General features: G+C 33.9%; 2 protein-coding genes across 2 annotated transcripts; both read left to right on the plus strand.

The window, feature by feature from the left end:
- The first annotated feature begins 3,400 nt into the window (after window positions 1-3,400).
- LOC125819071 (protein ASPARTIC PROTEASE IN GUARD CELL 2-like) lies at window positions 3,401-4,881 on the plus strand. Its single transcript, XM_049498584.1, has one exon. It carries the CDS (start codon window positions 3,436-3,438, stop codon window positions 4,873-4,875), a length of 1,440 nt encoding a protein of 479 aa, XP_049354541.1. The 5' UTR covers window positions 3,401-3,435; the 3' UTR covers window positions 4,876-4,881.
- An 8,852-nt stretch (window positions 4,882-13,733) lies between these two features.
- Window positions 13,734-16,956, plus strand: LOC125819069 (FRIGIDA-like protein 3). The gene is made up of 3 exons (XM_049498582.1): window positions 13,734-14,808; window positions 15,032-15,198; window positions 16,246-16,956. The coding sequence occupies exons 1-3, from the start codon at window positions 13,755-13,757 to the stop codon at window positions 16,849-16,851; spliced, it is 1,827 nt and encodes a 608-aa protein (XP_049354539.1). The 5' UTR covers window positions 13,734-13,754; the 3' UTR covers window positions 16,852-16,956.
- Window positions 16,957-17,519: the final 563 nt, after the last annotated feature.

Below are 17,519 nucleotides of genomic sequence, written 5' to 3' on the forward strand. Positions count from 1 at the left end.
TATTGTTTTCCTATAAAACGGATCTCGTCCCCTGGTAGGTCACTTCCATTTCACTTAATTATTCATGCATCTTTATTGCATGAATAACTAGTGACAACTTTATTTTGGAAGTCTATTGCAACCACTAGGGCCTTATATATGACTATATATATGTCCCATGTTCTCTAATTATTATTTTTGTGCATGACTTACAATTTTCACGCCTTTGACTGCTACAATCATTGTATGTTTCTTTAGTAATATCAACCCACGAGAGTTACAGTGGAGTGGTAAGTACTCCTTCATCATTTAGCCAAAGATATTGTGTTCGAGTCTCCATGGATACGTAGTCCTTATTTGTTTGGAAGTGTGTTACCTTCATTGTGATTTGGATTTAGTCGAGCTTTAATTTGGATGTTAAACATCGTGTGGGAAATTGAAAAAAGTAATATACTAGAGAGAAAAGGAAAATGATTTAGTTTCTATTGTCATTAGGTTATAATTATATACATTTGTTAAAATGATTAGCAATTCCTAATGGTTGAAGGTTACAAAAGTCTATCATAAGAGACAATAAAATTCCATTTCCTCTTTAAGTCTTAATTGACATTAAAGATACATCTAGAATATGGTTGAAATTTTATCACAAGAAAATATTTATGACATGAAATTTGAGATGGTAGAAAGCAATGATTTGAAGTTTTATTATTGTCAAGTTCACATTCTATGAGATAAAATTTATAATAGAATTACAGTAATTTTGTACTTGATCCTTTTTTCCCCTTTCCAGCCTAAAAAAACACTTCAACGTGAGACCTTGAGAGATATATAGATAGACATATAAGGGACATAGGGTCGATAAATTTGATATTTGATTTGACTAAACATTTCTCTTTTTTTGATTCTTTTTTCTTTTCTTCTGTATCTGATTACAAACAACTCACTATTCCAAGTCAAATTGATTAAAAGAAGAAAAAAAAAACTTATTGTTTTAAATCAAAGTTATACCCTAATTAGAAGAAATCAAAAGTTATCATATAAAATTATAAGCAAGGCATGATACAAAATTGACTCTAAGTCCAACCATTTTAGTTATTTTTTGCGTGAACTTTAGGCAGAAATGTATACTTTAATCGGTTCTTGTGTTATTCAATCCCTTTATTTAAAATTTGATTTTGTCAAACTAACATCAAACATGTATGTCTGAAGTGATGAGTCCATCTTTTACCCTTATGGCCATATTGAATTGTAGGGACTTACAACTCTTATCATGCCTACAATAAATTGAAAAACTATAATTGCGAAGGAAAAAGATGAATAATGCACCTTTATAAAAAGAAGTTGAGACTTGATCATCATCTCTTTTATTCATAATAATAATTGGTCCCTCCACTCTTCCAAAATATATTTGCTTGTTTTGCTATGCTATTTAATTTTAAGAAAACAAAGTTTTTTAAATATGAGAAAAATCACTTTTCTAATGAAGTTTCACAAATTATAAAGTGACATTTTATGTTTGATTATATTCTTCCTTCGCTTCAGCATACTTCGAAAAATATTTTTTGTCGTACCGAACACACCCTAAATTATTAGTTGGGTAACAATTTGATGTCTTGTGGATGGTGAAAACTCATTATTCTCTCTATTGTATATGTGAATGCTTTAGTTACATTGGGAAGGCTAGCTAGCCAAAAGCTTCATACTTTAAGTATTTCATGAAAAGTGCACAATAGTTATAATTTCATTCTCTTATGGTCAAACCTCTTTAAAATGTTTATAGTAATAGTTTCATTTGTTTGAACTTTTTCCCTTTTTGAATATAATATCAATTGATTCTTACACATCTATAACAATAATTTGATATTTCTTGAAACAAGAAATATTTCTATTGATAATAGTTTGATCCGAAAATATCAAATACCAAATAAAAATAACAATAAAAAAGGTAACATTCGATGAATAATAAGATGAGATAAATATACCATTCTATAGTAAATTTTAGATGAAAAGTTAGAGAAGTGAATATCTTTCAAATTCATAATAAGTACATTGATTAGGTAATATTTTTTTAATCTTAAGCTAATTGGTCTTTTGTCGTGTGCTTATTTATTTATTTGTACTTTTAAAGAAGCTTTTAATAGAGAGAGGAATACATAAACATGTGTGGAGAATCTCTATATAGTCAAGAGACCCCATCACATTGATGTAATCATTTTGTCACCTCCTTAAACAAAAGAGTTTTTGTCTATAAGATAATAATTTCGAAATAAAATGTGCATTATTTTATTTCGTATTTAATTATGAGTAATAAATAGTTTTAAAATTTCTTTATTAGTTATTTCATATATTTCTTATAAAAAGTGAAATAAATAATTTCATAAATTATTTTAACTTATGAGATGTTTTTATCTATCACATCCTATCAACCAAATAACTTACAGTACAAAAGATATTTATAGAATCAGATTATTTATATAAATTATATAATTTTTTGTAATCAATATTTATAGGAAATTTAATAAAGATGGTAACTAATAATCTACTATATCAAGTAAAAACACACGTGGTGTATAAAATTTTTTCATTATGAGTGTATATATATGAATTAAATCCTTTAATTAAACTTATAAGTACTTTCAAAGAAATTTAAAACCATTTAAATGATTATATCAGTCCATAATCATGAAAGAAAATGGCATTTTTTGCATCCTATTTTGTTAGATTACTTTTTGATAGTCAAGCAAGTTGATGAAATTGTTCGACAATAATTAGGTTTCAGGTTTATATTTCGATAGAGACAAAATATTAGGTAATTTTTTTCTATTTGTTTTAGTTTTGATGAAAAAAATTACTTGATACTTATTAATTGTGCGAGGAACATGTAATAATTTGATGCCCCATAGCATAATATATTGAACCATCAAGGATTGTAGTACATGATAAATATATCTTCATTTTTAATTAGATATTTCGAATTCAAGCAATGAATATAGAGTCATTTTTTAGGCGAATGTAATTTAATCGAACCTTAATACAGATACCAAACATCAAATATAATACCAGAAAAGATGCCTTTGAGATTTTTTAGGCGAACCAAATTTAATCGAACCCCTAATACAAATATCAAACTTCAAATATAAAACCAAAAAAGACGTCTTTTTGAATTTGAGGAAAATGAAATTTTATCGAATCCTAATACAGATACCAAATATCTATATAAAAACAAAAAAGATATTTATACAATAAATTCAAAGAAACACCAAAATGAAACCTCATCATTCAATTATTTCTTCTCACCCTCCAAAAAATGGGCCAAAGGTTTCTTCTCCAACCCCACAACCCTCCCACCCCCACTCCCACCCACCCCTCAAACCCTTTTTCTTCTATTCACATCCCAAAACCTTAAAAACAAATTAAAAACTCTCAACTTCCCTCTCACCACACACACAAAAAAAAATGTTTCTCCCCTTTCTAGCCTTAGCAATTTTGCTCATTTTCTCTCCTACCACCATTGCAACAACTTCAAGTGAAATCAAGAACTCAACTCATGAAATCTTCAATGTAAAAGAATCCATTGCCCAATTAGACACAAAACCCCAAACCCCATTTGAAAATCAAGAAGAATTTCATGTTGATAATGAAATTGAACAAGAAAATGGAAATTGGAAACTCAAGCTCAAGCTCATTCACAGAGACAAACTACAAATTCCCCATTTTCCATATAATAATAACAAAGTATTTGAAGGTCGAATCAATAGAGATTTGAAAAGGGTGTCCAGTATCATTCACAGAATTCAAAATGGTGGTGTTAATTACCGGGTCGAGGAATTCGGGTCGGATCTTATTTCGGGTATGGATCAAGGTAGTGGGGAATATTTTGTTAGGATTGGTGTAGGTAGTCCAGCTAAGAACCAATACATGGTTCTTGATTCTGGTAGTGATATTGTTTGGGTACAGTGTCAGCCCTGTACCCAATGTTATCACCAATCCGACCCGGTATTCGACCCATCTCTTTCCGTGTCGTTTACTGGTGTCCCATGTGGGTCGTCAGTATGCGACCGGGTTGAGAATTCTGGTTGTCATTCGGGTCGGTGTAAATATGAGGTTATGTATGGTGATGGTTCATATACTAAAGGTACAATGGCAATTGAAACATTGACATTTGGTCACACTATGGTTAAAAATGTTGTTATTGGTTGTGGACATAGAAATAGTGGCATGTTTACAGCTGCTGCTGGATTATTGGGCCTTGGCGGTGGGTCCATGTCACTAGTGGGCCAACTCGGCGGGCAAACAGGCGGTGCATTTAGTTATTGTTTAGTGAGTCGGGGCACCGACTCGACTGGGTCACTCGAGTTCGGTCGAGGGGTGTTACCGGTCGGTGCGGCGTGGGTGCCACTTATTCGAAATCCACTAACCCCGAGTTTTTACTATATAGGGTTATCAGGGCTCGGAGTCGGAGGCGTCCGAGTACCGATATCGGAAGACGTGTTTAAGATCACCGAGCTCGGGGACGGTGGAGTCGTCATGGACACAGGGACGGCCGTGACACGACTACCCTCAGAGGCATACGTGGCGTTTCGGGACGCGTTTATAGCCGAAACCGTGTCGCTCCCTAGGGCACCGGCCGTGTCGATATTCGACACGTGTTATGACCTAGACGGGTTCGTGACGGTTCGGGTACCGACCATTTCGTTCTTCCTTTCGGGTGGGCAAATCCTGACCCTGCCAGCTAGGAACTTTCTAATTCCAGTGAATGACAAGGGTACATTTTGTTTTGCATTTGCTCCATCACCATCAAAACTTTCTATAATAGGAAACATCCAACAAGAAGGCATCCAAATTTCATTTGATGGAGCAAATGGTTTTGTGGGATTTGGTCCCAATATTTGCTAGCTTATATAATTATTATATTATGTAAAAAATGATTAACGTTCTTAATTTTTTACAATTTTTTCTTGAGAGGTGTAATTTTACGATTAGTAGAGTGGATTTTTTGTTAGTATAGTACTACAATAACAACATATTCAGTATAGTTTATGAGGTCTGAAGAGAATGAGGAGTTGACGTGTTATTTTGAAAAGGTAGAGTGGTTGTTTCTGAACGTTATATAATATTAGTTCTTTTAAAATATTATGATTGAAGATATGAAGTAAAGAATTTGGTTCCATTTGCTAGTGCTTTTTAATTAAGTAAACTTATGTGGCTACTCTATGTAGTACCTAATGATTATAATCCCAAAGGTATGTCCTTTACTTGTTTTAGGGAGTAAACATAGATTCTATAAAACATTATTTTTATACTTATTGATCAACTTTAATATCCCCAATAAAGACATCTTAAGGAAGAATTATTATCAATGTATTTTAATTAGTTATAGTTTGGTTTTTTAGTTTATTTTCACATATATATGTTACTAAATCAAAATTACAATTGATAATTGTGCTTTGTTGTAGCTCACTTTAATTACAAAATATTGTCAATGTAATGGAGTTTTGCACTATTAAGTTCTTTACTTGTTATAACAGGAGTAACCTGTCTTATTTTTATAATTATAAATTTTACATTCTAAGATGACTTGCGTATAAATATTATTTTGACTATCCGATCAATATACCTAAGTTAAACTCCTAATAAAAAAATAAGGGTGTGTTTGGGAAAGGTGTTAAGTAAAAGTAATTGTTAAATAATAATAGTCAAAACTTGGTATAGAGTATAGACATAAATTTGGAGTAAAAAGTAGATAAGAAAAAAGGGGATTTACAAAACAAGAGGATCCAAGAGAACCTTTTTTTCTTCTTCTTGTTCCCCCCTACCCCCCTACCCCTCACCTCCACCCCCCACACACAACACACTTTTTATTTTTATTTTTTTGTTTATCTCATTTTGAGTAGAAATAATTCAAAGTCCCTACAAGGTATAATGGACATGATTCTGACAAAACAAAATGGTTTCTCATTGCCATTAATGTCCAACACCAACTTTTTCAATCTTTTTTTTTTTGAATTTTTTGAGAGATTCCTTTACTTACTTTTTTACTTTCTTTATTAGTGAATGACTATACATGTTTCATTACAACTTTCGTTCTTACTTTCCTAATCTCAAAATACTTATCTTGTTTTTTATTTACATATTTTTAAGAAAAAAATATTAATCATTTAATAGGATTGTTTGATTATATTTTATCTTTATTTATATTATATTGTAAGATATTATTCTCTTTTCATTAAATATTTCCTATATTTATGTGTTATAATTGAGGTGTTTAATTTGTAGTCTTCAAAAACAGTTATTACCAATGATAAAATGAAAAAAAAAAATTAAAATAAATACTTTAAGATAAATATTTTTAGTAAGGATGATAAGTATTTTGCGAGGAGGGGGAGTACTTATTAATATATCCACTAGAGCGGAGTTAGGGGAGTACAAGAGGTTTATTCTAACTCTTTTTGCTGAAAAATAATATTATTATGTATCTAGATATTAAATTTCCTTAATTTTTATTTATTTATTTACTTTTTTACATTCTAAATACTTTCGTCACTCATAGACGGAGAAACCAAAAGTGCACATATAAATTAATTGAAGATTAAGATGTACTTGAACCAAAACATGACAAGCATCAAACTTTTTGTCCCCATGTATACAGAAAAATTAACAGAGTGACAAAGACAAGAGAGGAAAATATTGAAAAATGTTGTGTTAAAATCATGAGAAGAGAGGAGTCACCCACCACCAAGGTGAACATGTGAAACTAATCACTACTTTTCACCATGTGTTCGATGTTTGTATTGAAGTTCGATTAAATTTGGATTCGTATTTGAAAGTTTCACTGTAGGAGGTAAAATGCTTTTGAATATTGACGGCTTCATATTCAAAAAGACTTAAACTCAAAATTTCTAATTAAAAATGAAAGAGTACTTATAACTCCACCAAAATCGTCGTTTGGTAGTATTGTTTTACCTTTGTTGCATCTGAAATTGGAAGTTTGTTCCACCAATTACTTTTTGTAAAGGTGTTTGCTTTTTCACTCTTTTGCAGAATTGACATTGCAATGCTTACATACTACATCTCCTCACCTTGTAGTGTTTGCACATTCAATGAGGAGAGGACATTTCGACACACAAAACATTTTGTAACTATGCAAGTTTGGGAAGGATCGCACATTAGGGTGTTATGTAGATAGCCTACTTTGATGCAAACATCAACGACTGATTTCGCGACTTAAATATATAACTTATAGTTCACAGGAAGATAAATTTGTCATAGCTAGAGACTTCCCTTCAAATTCTCTTCTAATCATAACAAGATAAATATATCTATATATGTTTTTGCAAATCAAATACCAAATAGAGAGACATTAACTTATATGGAAGTGATAAAATGAAAGTCCATGTTGATATACCAATATAAGGGTCTCTTACTAGTCAATGAAGTGAGTCGAACATCATAGAAAACCATGATTCAATCCCTCCTTAGAGTCAATATTGACGGCCAGAATTATCTGATATTTATGTTAGTGAGAGATATCGTAAAGAAATGGATATGCATGCCTCAACCCCAAAAACTAGTTTATGACGTGTGGATTGCTCAAGACCATATAAAGAGACCATTCATCTCATTAACCACACCAATGTGAGACTTCTTCCCTTTTCAACACCCCACCTCACGGTTAGAACTGAACATCTAGAAGATGAACAATTTAATACGAGGGTCCATTAACCACCGATATGGGATGGATCCTCCTACGGTACAATGTAAAACTAGCTCATAATTAAGAAAAAGATTGTCCAAAAATCACTTCATCTCGTTAACCACTGATATAAGACTACTTCACTCTTAATAAATATCACTTACCTAATAAAAAATCAAACACACACAATCAGTTGATCCCAACACCATCGTTATTATTAAAACACAAGTACATTAAGGTCAATTTTGCAAATATCTTTTATAGATGTAGTAGGTACATGATATTATATTACTGTTGGATCACATGAAAACTTCTCTATCTTCTCTCTCCAACTCAAGAATTTTGAAATTAAGCATTGATGAGAGACCCCACAAAATTCAACATAATTTTCTTCATGAAATTGTGATGAAAAGAAAGGAATCAATAAAAGGCAAAGCCAGTCTTTGCTCAGACATTTGGATCAATAAGAGAATATACACACTTTACCACTAAGAAAGTGAGATAGTGGAATTATCAAGTTATTTCAATATAAAATTTGGGATTAAAATTTTAAAATGCGTAGTTGTTGATATAGTGAAAATCAAAATAAAATGTATATCAACGTTATAAGATTATTCACCATATATAAAAGGCGAAACTGTTTATCGTATTTATCATGCATTTTATTTTGAACAAAACGATCCCGTGTTAAAAAAAAACAAATTTTCAAGTATTACAAAAAAAGGGCAAAGTGAAAGATGAAATGCGCCTAAGGTTGTATATAAGTAAGCAGCTTTATTTCTCTTCTTTTACTTTTTCCTTTGTTTTACAAAAATAAACTTTATTTCTTTCTTGATTATTTGAGTTAAAAGTTTCTTGAATTACATATTGCTATATGTTTTAGTCTAAATTAGTAAAAGAGAAATATATGTTTTAGTCTAAATTAGAAAAAGAGAAATATTACTTAAGTTTGTTTTCCATGGTACTTTTTTTGTTGTTGTTGACGAGAGAATCCACAATTACTATCCTTCTAGTGTGCACAAGTAACTTTCGCTTCCGTATAATAGTTCGAAACAAACTTGATTTTCAACCAAGCACATACATATATATATCATTATTTGAATACAAGTTACAACGTAGAATACACACAACAAAGTAATAACACACTAACTAAGGAGAAATTAACACAGAAGAAGGTAGCTAGAAAGGGATGAGATACTATAACAGAGAAAGGGGATGAGAGATAACTGACAACCAAAACTTCCACATATTTTTCATAACCGTTCTTTCTAATCCCTAGAGCTTTTTAAAAATAGCTAATTGGGTTTGAATTCCAAGTAGTGCCGGCAAAATGAGCCCATGTTTTAATGGGTTGGGTGAGTGATTTTTTACATGAGTAAAATATGGGTTGATAACCATATTCAACCCATAAAAATATGGGTAAAGTATGGATTAGTCAAATGGGTTAAGCTTCTAACTTTTATTCACTATAAATTCATGATATCACTAAAAATATTGTAATTTCTCTTGCCTTTTATGTTCTTCTATAGAACTAATTATTTTTCACTATAATTGGAAAGGTGAAGTCTTTGGCCCTCCAAAAATATGTATTTTAAATGTACATTTCTTTTGTTACTTATAATTATATTTTTTTATTTGTTTAATTTTATATATAATAAATACATAGTGTAAAATAAGCAAATCATGTATTAATTAGTATTGACATTGCTTAAAGTGCATTAAGCATGTTTTAGTCCTAAAATGCAAATATTCATTTACTTTGAAATTAAAAATAGTTTCCCCTTGTTATACATAATTTTATTTTATATTGAAAAGTTATAGGATTTTTTTTTTCTTTTATGATACAATAAAACTAAATGAAGCATTTTCAACATTTTTCATCTAAAAAACGATTAAAATATTTTCTCCATGTTGAATTCTTAAGTAGAGTACTATTTACTCATGAATATATGGGCAAACTAGTATTTTACCCAACCCATTTCTTACCCAATCTATTTTAACCCATATCAAATATGGGCGGGTTGAATTAATTATTACCCATTTTATGTTGACCCATTTTCAACCCGCCCACATTTGACCCAACCCGCCCATTTGCCACCACTAATCCCAAATAAAACTCTCCAATATTTTACTCGGCTCAATAATATCAACTGATTCAGTCTTATTTACCATGTGTAGCCCATATACCCTTATATAGCTATTTTGGTTCACAACAACTGCAAAGAAGAGATAAACCGCATTAGATAAGTCTTGTGCAATGAGTTCGATTAAAAAAAACATACAGAGGATTGGAAACTTACATGAACCCTCCATTTAAAAAATCACCTACTCAATAACCAACTCGACCACCTTCGTGGGCGCGCTACTTTTTTTTTGAAATAGTGATTCTAAAAGCAACTATTTGTGCACTTCACCCCAAAATCAAACAACAAAAAAAAAAAGGCAAAATGTTAATATGAAAACTTACATAAATTCTACTAGTTTAGAAGCTATTTGCTTAGATACACTCTAATTTGTAATATTATGTATCTTACAAGATTTTGGTGCGCCCAGGTACGTCCAAATACATGTATCTCAGGATACATGAGGTCAAATTTGTTCTAGCTACATTGTATCCAAGTGAATCTGTATGTATCTGGGATGCATAAAAAATCTTTCTTGCCTCTCTCCTATCTCGCTCGCCACTTTCCTATGTATCTGTGATACATAACAAAATCTCGCACGCGTCCCTCCCCATCTCACTCACCTCTCTCCCTATTTTAGTGTATCTAGTAGCAAAAATATACAAATCTAAGTGTATTTTTCTCAATATATGGTAGAAAACTCTTAATTAGTGGTAAGATACGTAATATTTTGAAAGCATAGATAATAATAGTATATATGAAGAGCTATGAACTCCATGTTAAAAGGCTTATTCATACTGGGCTAGAACTGAGCTATAATGGGCTTATTGTTAGCCCATAAAGCATTAATAATCAAATTTTAGGCCCAAACCTTTTAGTGCAAATTCGAAAACCAGATAATTCTATATTCACTGACGGTTCGTTTCTTCTTCTGAAATTTGTAACCACCGAAATTCCGAATCGGAGCTCCGGCGACCTTCCGGATTTGGCCCTCTTCTTTGTCAGGTTCCTTCAGACTGTAGAATTTCTATTTGCAATATTTTTATATGATTTTTCCATGATATATAATTGGTTATCTCAGTTTTTTTTTTGGCTGTTTATATCTCTATTGTGCTGAAAATTGGGAAATAGTTAGGGTTTGTAAGCTTCCATGTATATAATTTTAAGCATGTTCTTTCAATTCGTTGTAATCTATATGTATATCATGTTATTTGATGATATTTGGAGAAATGTGTATTGGGTTTAACGGTAAAAGGAATAGTATCAATTTATATTTTGGTTATAGAATTGTATGTTTGTGTTAGGGAAACAAAAACAATAACATATCCCGTGTAATTACACAAAGTGGGGTATGGGGAGGGTAGTGTGTACGCAGACCTTATTCTAGAAGGTAAAGAGAATAGGTTGTTTCCGATAGATCCTCAACGTAAGTAAAAGCATTGTAAAGCAGTTCGAAATTAGAAACAATGGGAGTGAAGAAACCAAGATAAAATGCTAAAGAAAGCATGAAGTAGTAGACTAAAAGCGAAACAATCACTACCACAAAATTTGGAGTGCTAGAAACAGTAAAGAGTGGCATAAATGGAATGATAGGTAGTTTTAGATCATATCTAAATTGCCTTAAAAGAAAAAATATTTAGTATTGGATAAAATTTGGGTATACTTGCAGTGTAGGAATAGATGACTCACTTTCTCTAATGCCTCCTCACAAAGGAAACAACTAGAGCATAAGGTTATCCCTCTTTTCTTCAAGTTATCTTGAGTCAGAGCAACTTCTTTGGCAAATAACCATATGAAACATGAGATTATATGAGGTATTTTGCTTCTCCATATTTGTTTCCATGGCCAACTATGTGTTTGTGGGGTTGTCTGATTCATCAACTTGTAGGCTGAGTTAACTTTGAATTCCCCTCTGCTATTTCCCTTCCACCACATAACATCTTCCCCTGTTTGTAGCCCATTAAAAGCTTCCACAGTGTTGAGAAATTTCGCCACTCTTGCTATTTCCCTGTCATTATATTCTCTTCTGAAATTAAAGCTCCACCCCTGTTTTGTCCATAACTCTGCTATAATATTTTGTTGTCCCAGAACTACATTGTATATGTCAGGGATTCCAGGTTTCCCTTTTCATGTCACTCATCTTTCCAAAATCTTGTCTTACTTCTATTACAACTTTGATCTTTGCATTACTCTTAACTTCCTCCCACATGTCTCTTATTGATCTCCACAAACTCACTCCATAAGGTATAATCACTTCTTTGGTCATCCACATATCTTCACCTTCATATTTTGCACTTATTACCCTTTTCCATAGCATATGATTTTCATTGGCAAACTTCCACAACTATTTCATTCTGAGAGCTTTACTTTGCACCTTCAGGTTCTTTATCCCCATACCGCCTACCTTCTTGCTAGTTATCACTACTTTCCACTTCACTAGATGGAAGCCTTTCCTCTCCTTGTTGCCATGCCATAGAAACTTTCTCCTGATATTGTCCAGTCTCTTGATTACTCTTGTTGTATTGGGAACAAGGTGATCATTAAGTTGGCAAGGCATCTAGGACTGAATTAATGAGAGTTAGGTTGCCTCTGAAGGACAGATATTGAGTTTTTCATCTAGTCAATTTATTTTCACACCTCTCTAGCACACCCTTCCATATATCAATAGAGTTGTATTCTCCACCTAGAGGCATGCCCGAGTAAGTTGTTGGTAGAGTACCAATTTCCCCACGAAGGATTGCTGCTAGGCAGTTCATATTAATGATTTCATTGATTAAATACACTAAGCTCTTACCTTCCGTTGATATGTAGTCCAGACATTCCTTCAAACAGAATCATTATAAGTGTATAACCCTCAAATATTTCATTTGTTGTTCCTCAGCATCACAAAAACTTAGGGTGTCACCTGTTACTGCAGGTGTGTCACCTCCAAACTGTCACCACCCTCTCTAGCAACATCAAAACTTTTTCAACCAGGCTCTGTTGTTTGTTGTTTTGATCATACTATTCAACCCCTTCATAGTGATTAAGAACAAAAAGGTGACAATGGGTCACCTTGCCTAAGACCTCTTTGACTATTGAAAATCCTGCAGGGGCTCCATTAATAAGCACGGAAAACTTGAAAGTTGAAATACAATACTTTATCCATCTCAACCTTTCTGGCCGAAGCCCATTCTTTCCAACATCTTCGGTAGATACCTCCCGTTGACATGATCATATGCTTTCTCTATGTCCAGCTTGCATAGTATACCAGGTTTCTTCTGGAATCTATAGCTTCATTAGCAATCAACACAACATCCATGATCTGTCTACCTCTAATAAATGCCATATGTTGGGAATCAACCAATTATAAATCACCCCTTTCAGCCTGAAAAGCACTGAAGTAGGTCACATGCTATGCCTGAAAGGTTCTAGGAATTCCTAGGCACAAGGCAGGCGTCAACCTCCCCCCCCAAACCAAATATCACCAGGCTTCCAACTTGTTCACCCGATGGAAATGGTAAATTATGTGTGGGTTCTTAAATATATTCTTTACACTGTAAGAATCTAGGATTTCACTTCACTTCATGGTGTATAATAAATATCATCTTAATTCGCGTACTATTGCTATTGCACATGCCAAAAGGGCATAATGACTATTTTGTTCTAGTTCTTCGAGTATATCGCCTATTATGTGTCAGGTCCTCAAAAAGTAGTGCATTTTTGAGAATCCAACAGAGGTGTAACGTCATTTTTTGAGTGTCTGAGCAATATAGCCTAATGATACTTCAGCCATTATTTCTTTTCTCTATTTTGGTTGCATGATGAGGATTCTTTCCTTTTGTTCTTCTTGGGATTGGGGTGGGGAGTTTGCATGATGGTGCCCAGATCTCGAGGAGATGTTTTATTGTATACTGAGTTTTGATTCATTTCTTTAATGTACTCTGTGATCTCCTGATATTGCAGATATTTGAGTGACCATGGCTGAAACGGATCTTCAAATGATGATCAGTAACGTACCATCCCTTATTGAACAATTGGGGAAGGCATTAAATGATCTTGAATCTCATGAAAATGCCTCCGTAGATAAGGATTTAATCAAGGATATTGTAGGACACTTCCGGAATCTGAAGGCTGCAGTAGTGAAAAAATCCTTGGAACTGGAAATTAGAGAGAAGGCCTTTAAGGAACAAGAATCTGATGCTCATCTGCTGATTGCTTCACGAGAGGCAGATATTGCTGCTAGGGAACAGAAGTTGTGGGATCACTTGCAAGAACTTAAAGATGCTGCGGTGTCTGCAATTGCTGCAGCACGGGGAGATCATCAAGTGGAATCTCTCGAGCATACAGATGCAGAGGACAGCAAAGACATTGAGGTAAGCAGCTCTCTTGGTATAACAAATGCACTTCATATTGGCTCAGAGGTAAAATCCTCAGGCAGTGCTGCTGAAAATGCTGATGGTGCTTCTGGCAAGGTCGAACCTCGACCAGAACTGACACAATTATGTGAGCAGATGGATGCAAAAGGGCTTCTGCATTATATTATAGGGAGTAAAAAGAAAATGACCTCAATTTCTGAGGAACTCTCTGTTGCCCTTGATGGTGCAACTGAACCAGGCCGTTTGGTACTGGCTTCTCTTGAGTTCTTCTACTCTAATGATGAATCTAACTCTCAAGATGAGAAAGGCAAAAATGCTATCCGTAGCTTGCGCCAAGCCTGCCTTGTTTGTATGGAAGCCATAGCCTCCTTGTTGGCAAAGGCTAAACCAGGTGCTGATCACCTTCTGTTCCCTGAAATTAAGCAGCAAGCCAAGGCCATTGCTGATGAATGGAAGCCTAAGTTGGCTACTGCAGGCACTGATGCTGCCAATCAAGCTTCATTGGAAACTGAGGCATTTTTGCAGCTCCTTGCAACTTTTAGGATTGCTTCAGAGTTTGATGAAGAAGAGCTCTGCAAGCTTGTTCTTGCAGTGGCTCACAATAGGCAGGGACCTGAGCTCTGCCGTTCTCTTGGCTTAGCACACAAAATGCCAGGTTGGTTTTTTTTAACTGACCTGATGCAATCTGGAGACAGATCATCTCTTTTGAGATGCTCTTTTCACCGGATGATCTTGGACCTTTATAGTATACTCTGCGAGGAATTGTTCAAATGAAGCATCTAATAGCTGCTGCTTCTCAAAATTATGCAACCATCGTACTTCATTAGAAATGTATGCAACCATTTATGGTGTTAAATAATATTATTATTTCTTTGCAGGTGTCATTGAAGCATTGATTCATAGTGAGAAGCAAATCGATGCTGCTCGTTTTATTCATTCTTTCGAGCTGACTGAAAGATTTCCCCTTGTTCCGCTCCTGAAAGGCTATTTGAAGGACTTGAGACGAAACGCACAAGGAAAGGGAGGTAACTCGGGGAATGCAGAGGTACTGCTAGCCACATTAGTCCCTTGGTTGTTGTGCATTTGTTAAATTTGACCGTTTGGTAGCATAAATTTCTGTCAATAGAGTTGCATGCATGCACAGTTAACTTCCAATGATCGATAGATGAAGTCATTGATTATTACAAGTATTAATCCTCCTGTGTTTTATTATATGGATATGGAATATGCATACTCAAGGCTATTGCAGTCCTTAGAATACAAAAAAGTAATCTAATATTGAGAGTGAAGAAAATAATTGCCTTAAGTTACCATGAACATGATGTATATTACCTTTCATAATCTTTGGTTAATCAATGGAAATTTCATGAAATAAAACACTGAAATCCGCGTCTAAAAATATCTAAATAGTATCAAAATACATCTAATATGTTGGCCAAATCATCTGTACAAAGAGATATTTTCTCCTTGCTCCAAAAAAAAGTTCAGGAATACAAAAGAAGACTTCTACATAGTTGTTACATTGATTTCATTGCTTCGGAACAGTTACATATTTCTTTAATGCCAAATTATTCAAAAAATGTATGGAGTTGTTCTTAAGCAGATTTCCTTTTTTGTTGATAATCAAATAATCTGCCAGGACGAGTGGTGTACAGTTCAAAGCATGATGGATCTGCCCCTCTACCCCTAGGCAAACTTTCTTTTTTCGCCCTAACATCTTCTAACTCCTAACTCAGGATTGCCTCTGTCACCGTCCTAGGTAGTATGATAAAAATCGCACTGCTTATCAACAACACTGGCTTTAGATTATTGGCCTCTTTTCCTCTATTCTTATTATAGCATTCATACTGCACATCATGTAAAGAAAACTATTTTTTGGTGCCTTCGTGTCACCCACTTTATCTCTTATTTTGTGAACTTGTGAATACGGATTCTTTCTGAGATTCGACAATAAAATATCACCACGTCCAAGTTGTTACTGGTAATTTGTTAAATAGAAGCAAAAATAGAGGCAAAAAGCAAAAGGGGGGAGTGAGGCAATTTTATCTCTTATTTTGCAAACTTGCTTACAAAATATAGTGCAAACACGCAGGAACTTGCAGCTGTAAAGGCAATAGTACAATGTATTCGAGATTACAAGCTTGAAGCAGAATATCCACTTGATCCACTGCTGAGAAGGGTTGCTCAGTTGGAGAAAGCCATTTCTAACGACAAAGACCGGTCTAATGATAAGAAAAGACCTTCTGGATCAGGTAAACACCAGCATTTCAAGAGACCTCGAGTAACTGGAGGAACGCATGGATCTATCAGACATCCTAACGTTCTTAGCATACAGCCCCAATCTGTTTTAATTGAGAGAGCAGCTGCTAATAACCCAAGCAGACTTGTCCCCTCTGTTCTTGTTGAGAGAGCACCTCATGCAGGATTGCTCGATAAGTATGCTTATCTCAGTACATCTTATGATTATCAACCTCCAAGTCAAGCCACATATCCCCAGCAATCCTACGAGCAAAGATCATATTATTATCCAGCTGACGAGGGAATCGCTGCAAGTTCTTATACAGCTGCTCCCTTATCATCCAGTTATGCAAGTTATTCAGGCGGCATATTGCCAACAGCAGATGAGAGAATTAATGCAAGTTCTTATGGCAATTATGCAGGTAGCGGAACGCCAACAGCTTATCAACCCTACATGTAGACCGGTTAGTAATTATAGTTTGTAGTAACAGATTTTTCTTGCAAAGACAGTAGTAGATGACTGTCCTGATTATTTGCTATCCATAATAATACTTTAAGCTTTACTAAGCGCCTATCGTTCGCTGGTATTTTCATTATCTGGTGATGCTCAACTGTTTATCTTAAGCTAGAAGTTCATTATGCAGGGAGAACCTGACCACAAGTTTAAGTTATATATGCCGTCATTGTAAAAAGTATTATCAGGTTACTCGAGATATTTACCCGGGTAAGTTTTTTTACAATGTGAAACTTGTAATGTCGAAAAAATAAGATAGGCTAAAGATAATGTGATGTTGTTAAGTTCTTAGAATAAATTGTGTTATTCTTGGTTGGAATGTTACCTTTTTAATTAATGTTGGATCAAAATGATGCATTTGTATAAAGCCATGGCCTTGCAATAAAATCAAATATGTACATATAGGAAAATTAAATAAGTACCCTTACACTATGGTCCAAGATAATAAAGGATATTTATTATTCAGAAATAAATGTAAGGAAAATCATGATGGATAAGATTTTACGACCTTGATACATGTCCGGGTTCGAATCTTAGGAATGTAACAATCATGGTAGGGGACGTTTTTTCCTTTAATGTGCATTATGCGATGCAAATTGATAAAGTGTATATAT

This window comes from Solanum verrucosum, unplaced genomic scaffold, assembly GCF_900185275.1.
Source record: "Solanum verrucosum unplaced genomic scaffold, falcon-dt-bn FXZP01000252.1, whole genome shotgun sequence".
NCBI lineage: Eukaryota > Viridiplantae > Streptophyta > Magnoliopsida > Solanales > Solanaceae > Solanum > Solanum verrucosum.

Coding starts and splice junctions, on each gene's coding strand:
- LOC125819071 (XM_049498584.1), top strand. CDS start 3,436: ATGTTTCTCCCCTTTCTAGCCTTAGCAATTTTGCTCATTTTCTCTCCT.
- LOC125819069 (XM_049498582.1), top strand. CDS start 13,755: ATGGCTGAAACGGATCTTCAAATGATGATCAGTAACGTACCATCCCTT. Junction 14,809..15,031: donor CTTAGCACACAAAATGCCAG/GTTGGTTTTTTT, acceptor ATTTCTTTGCAG/GTGTCATTGAAGCATTGATT. Junction 15,199..16,245: donor GTAACTCGGGGAATGCAGAG/GTACTGCTAGCC, acceptor GCAAACACGCAG/GAACTTGCAGCTGTAAAGGC.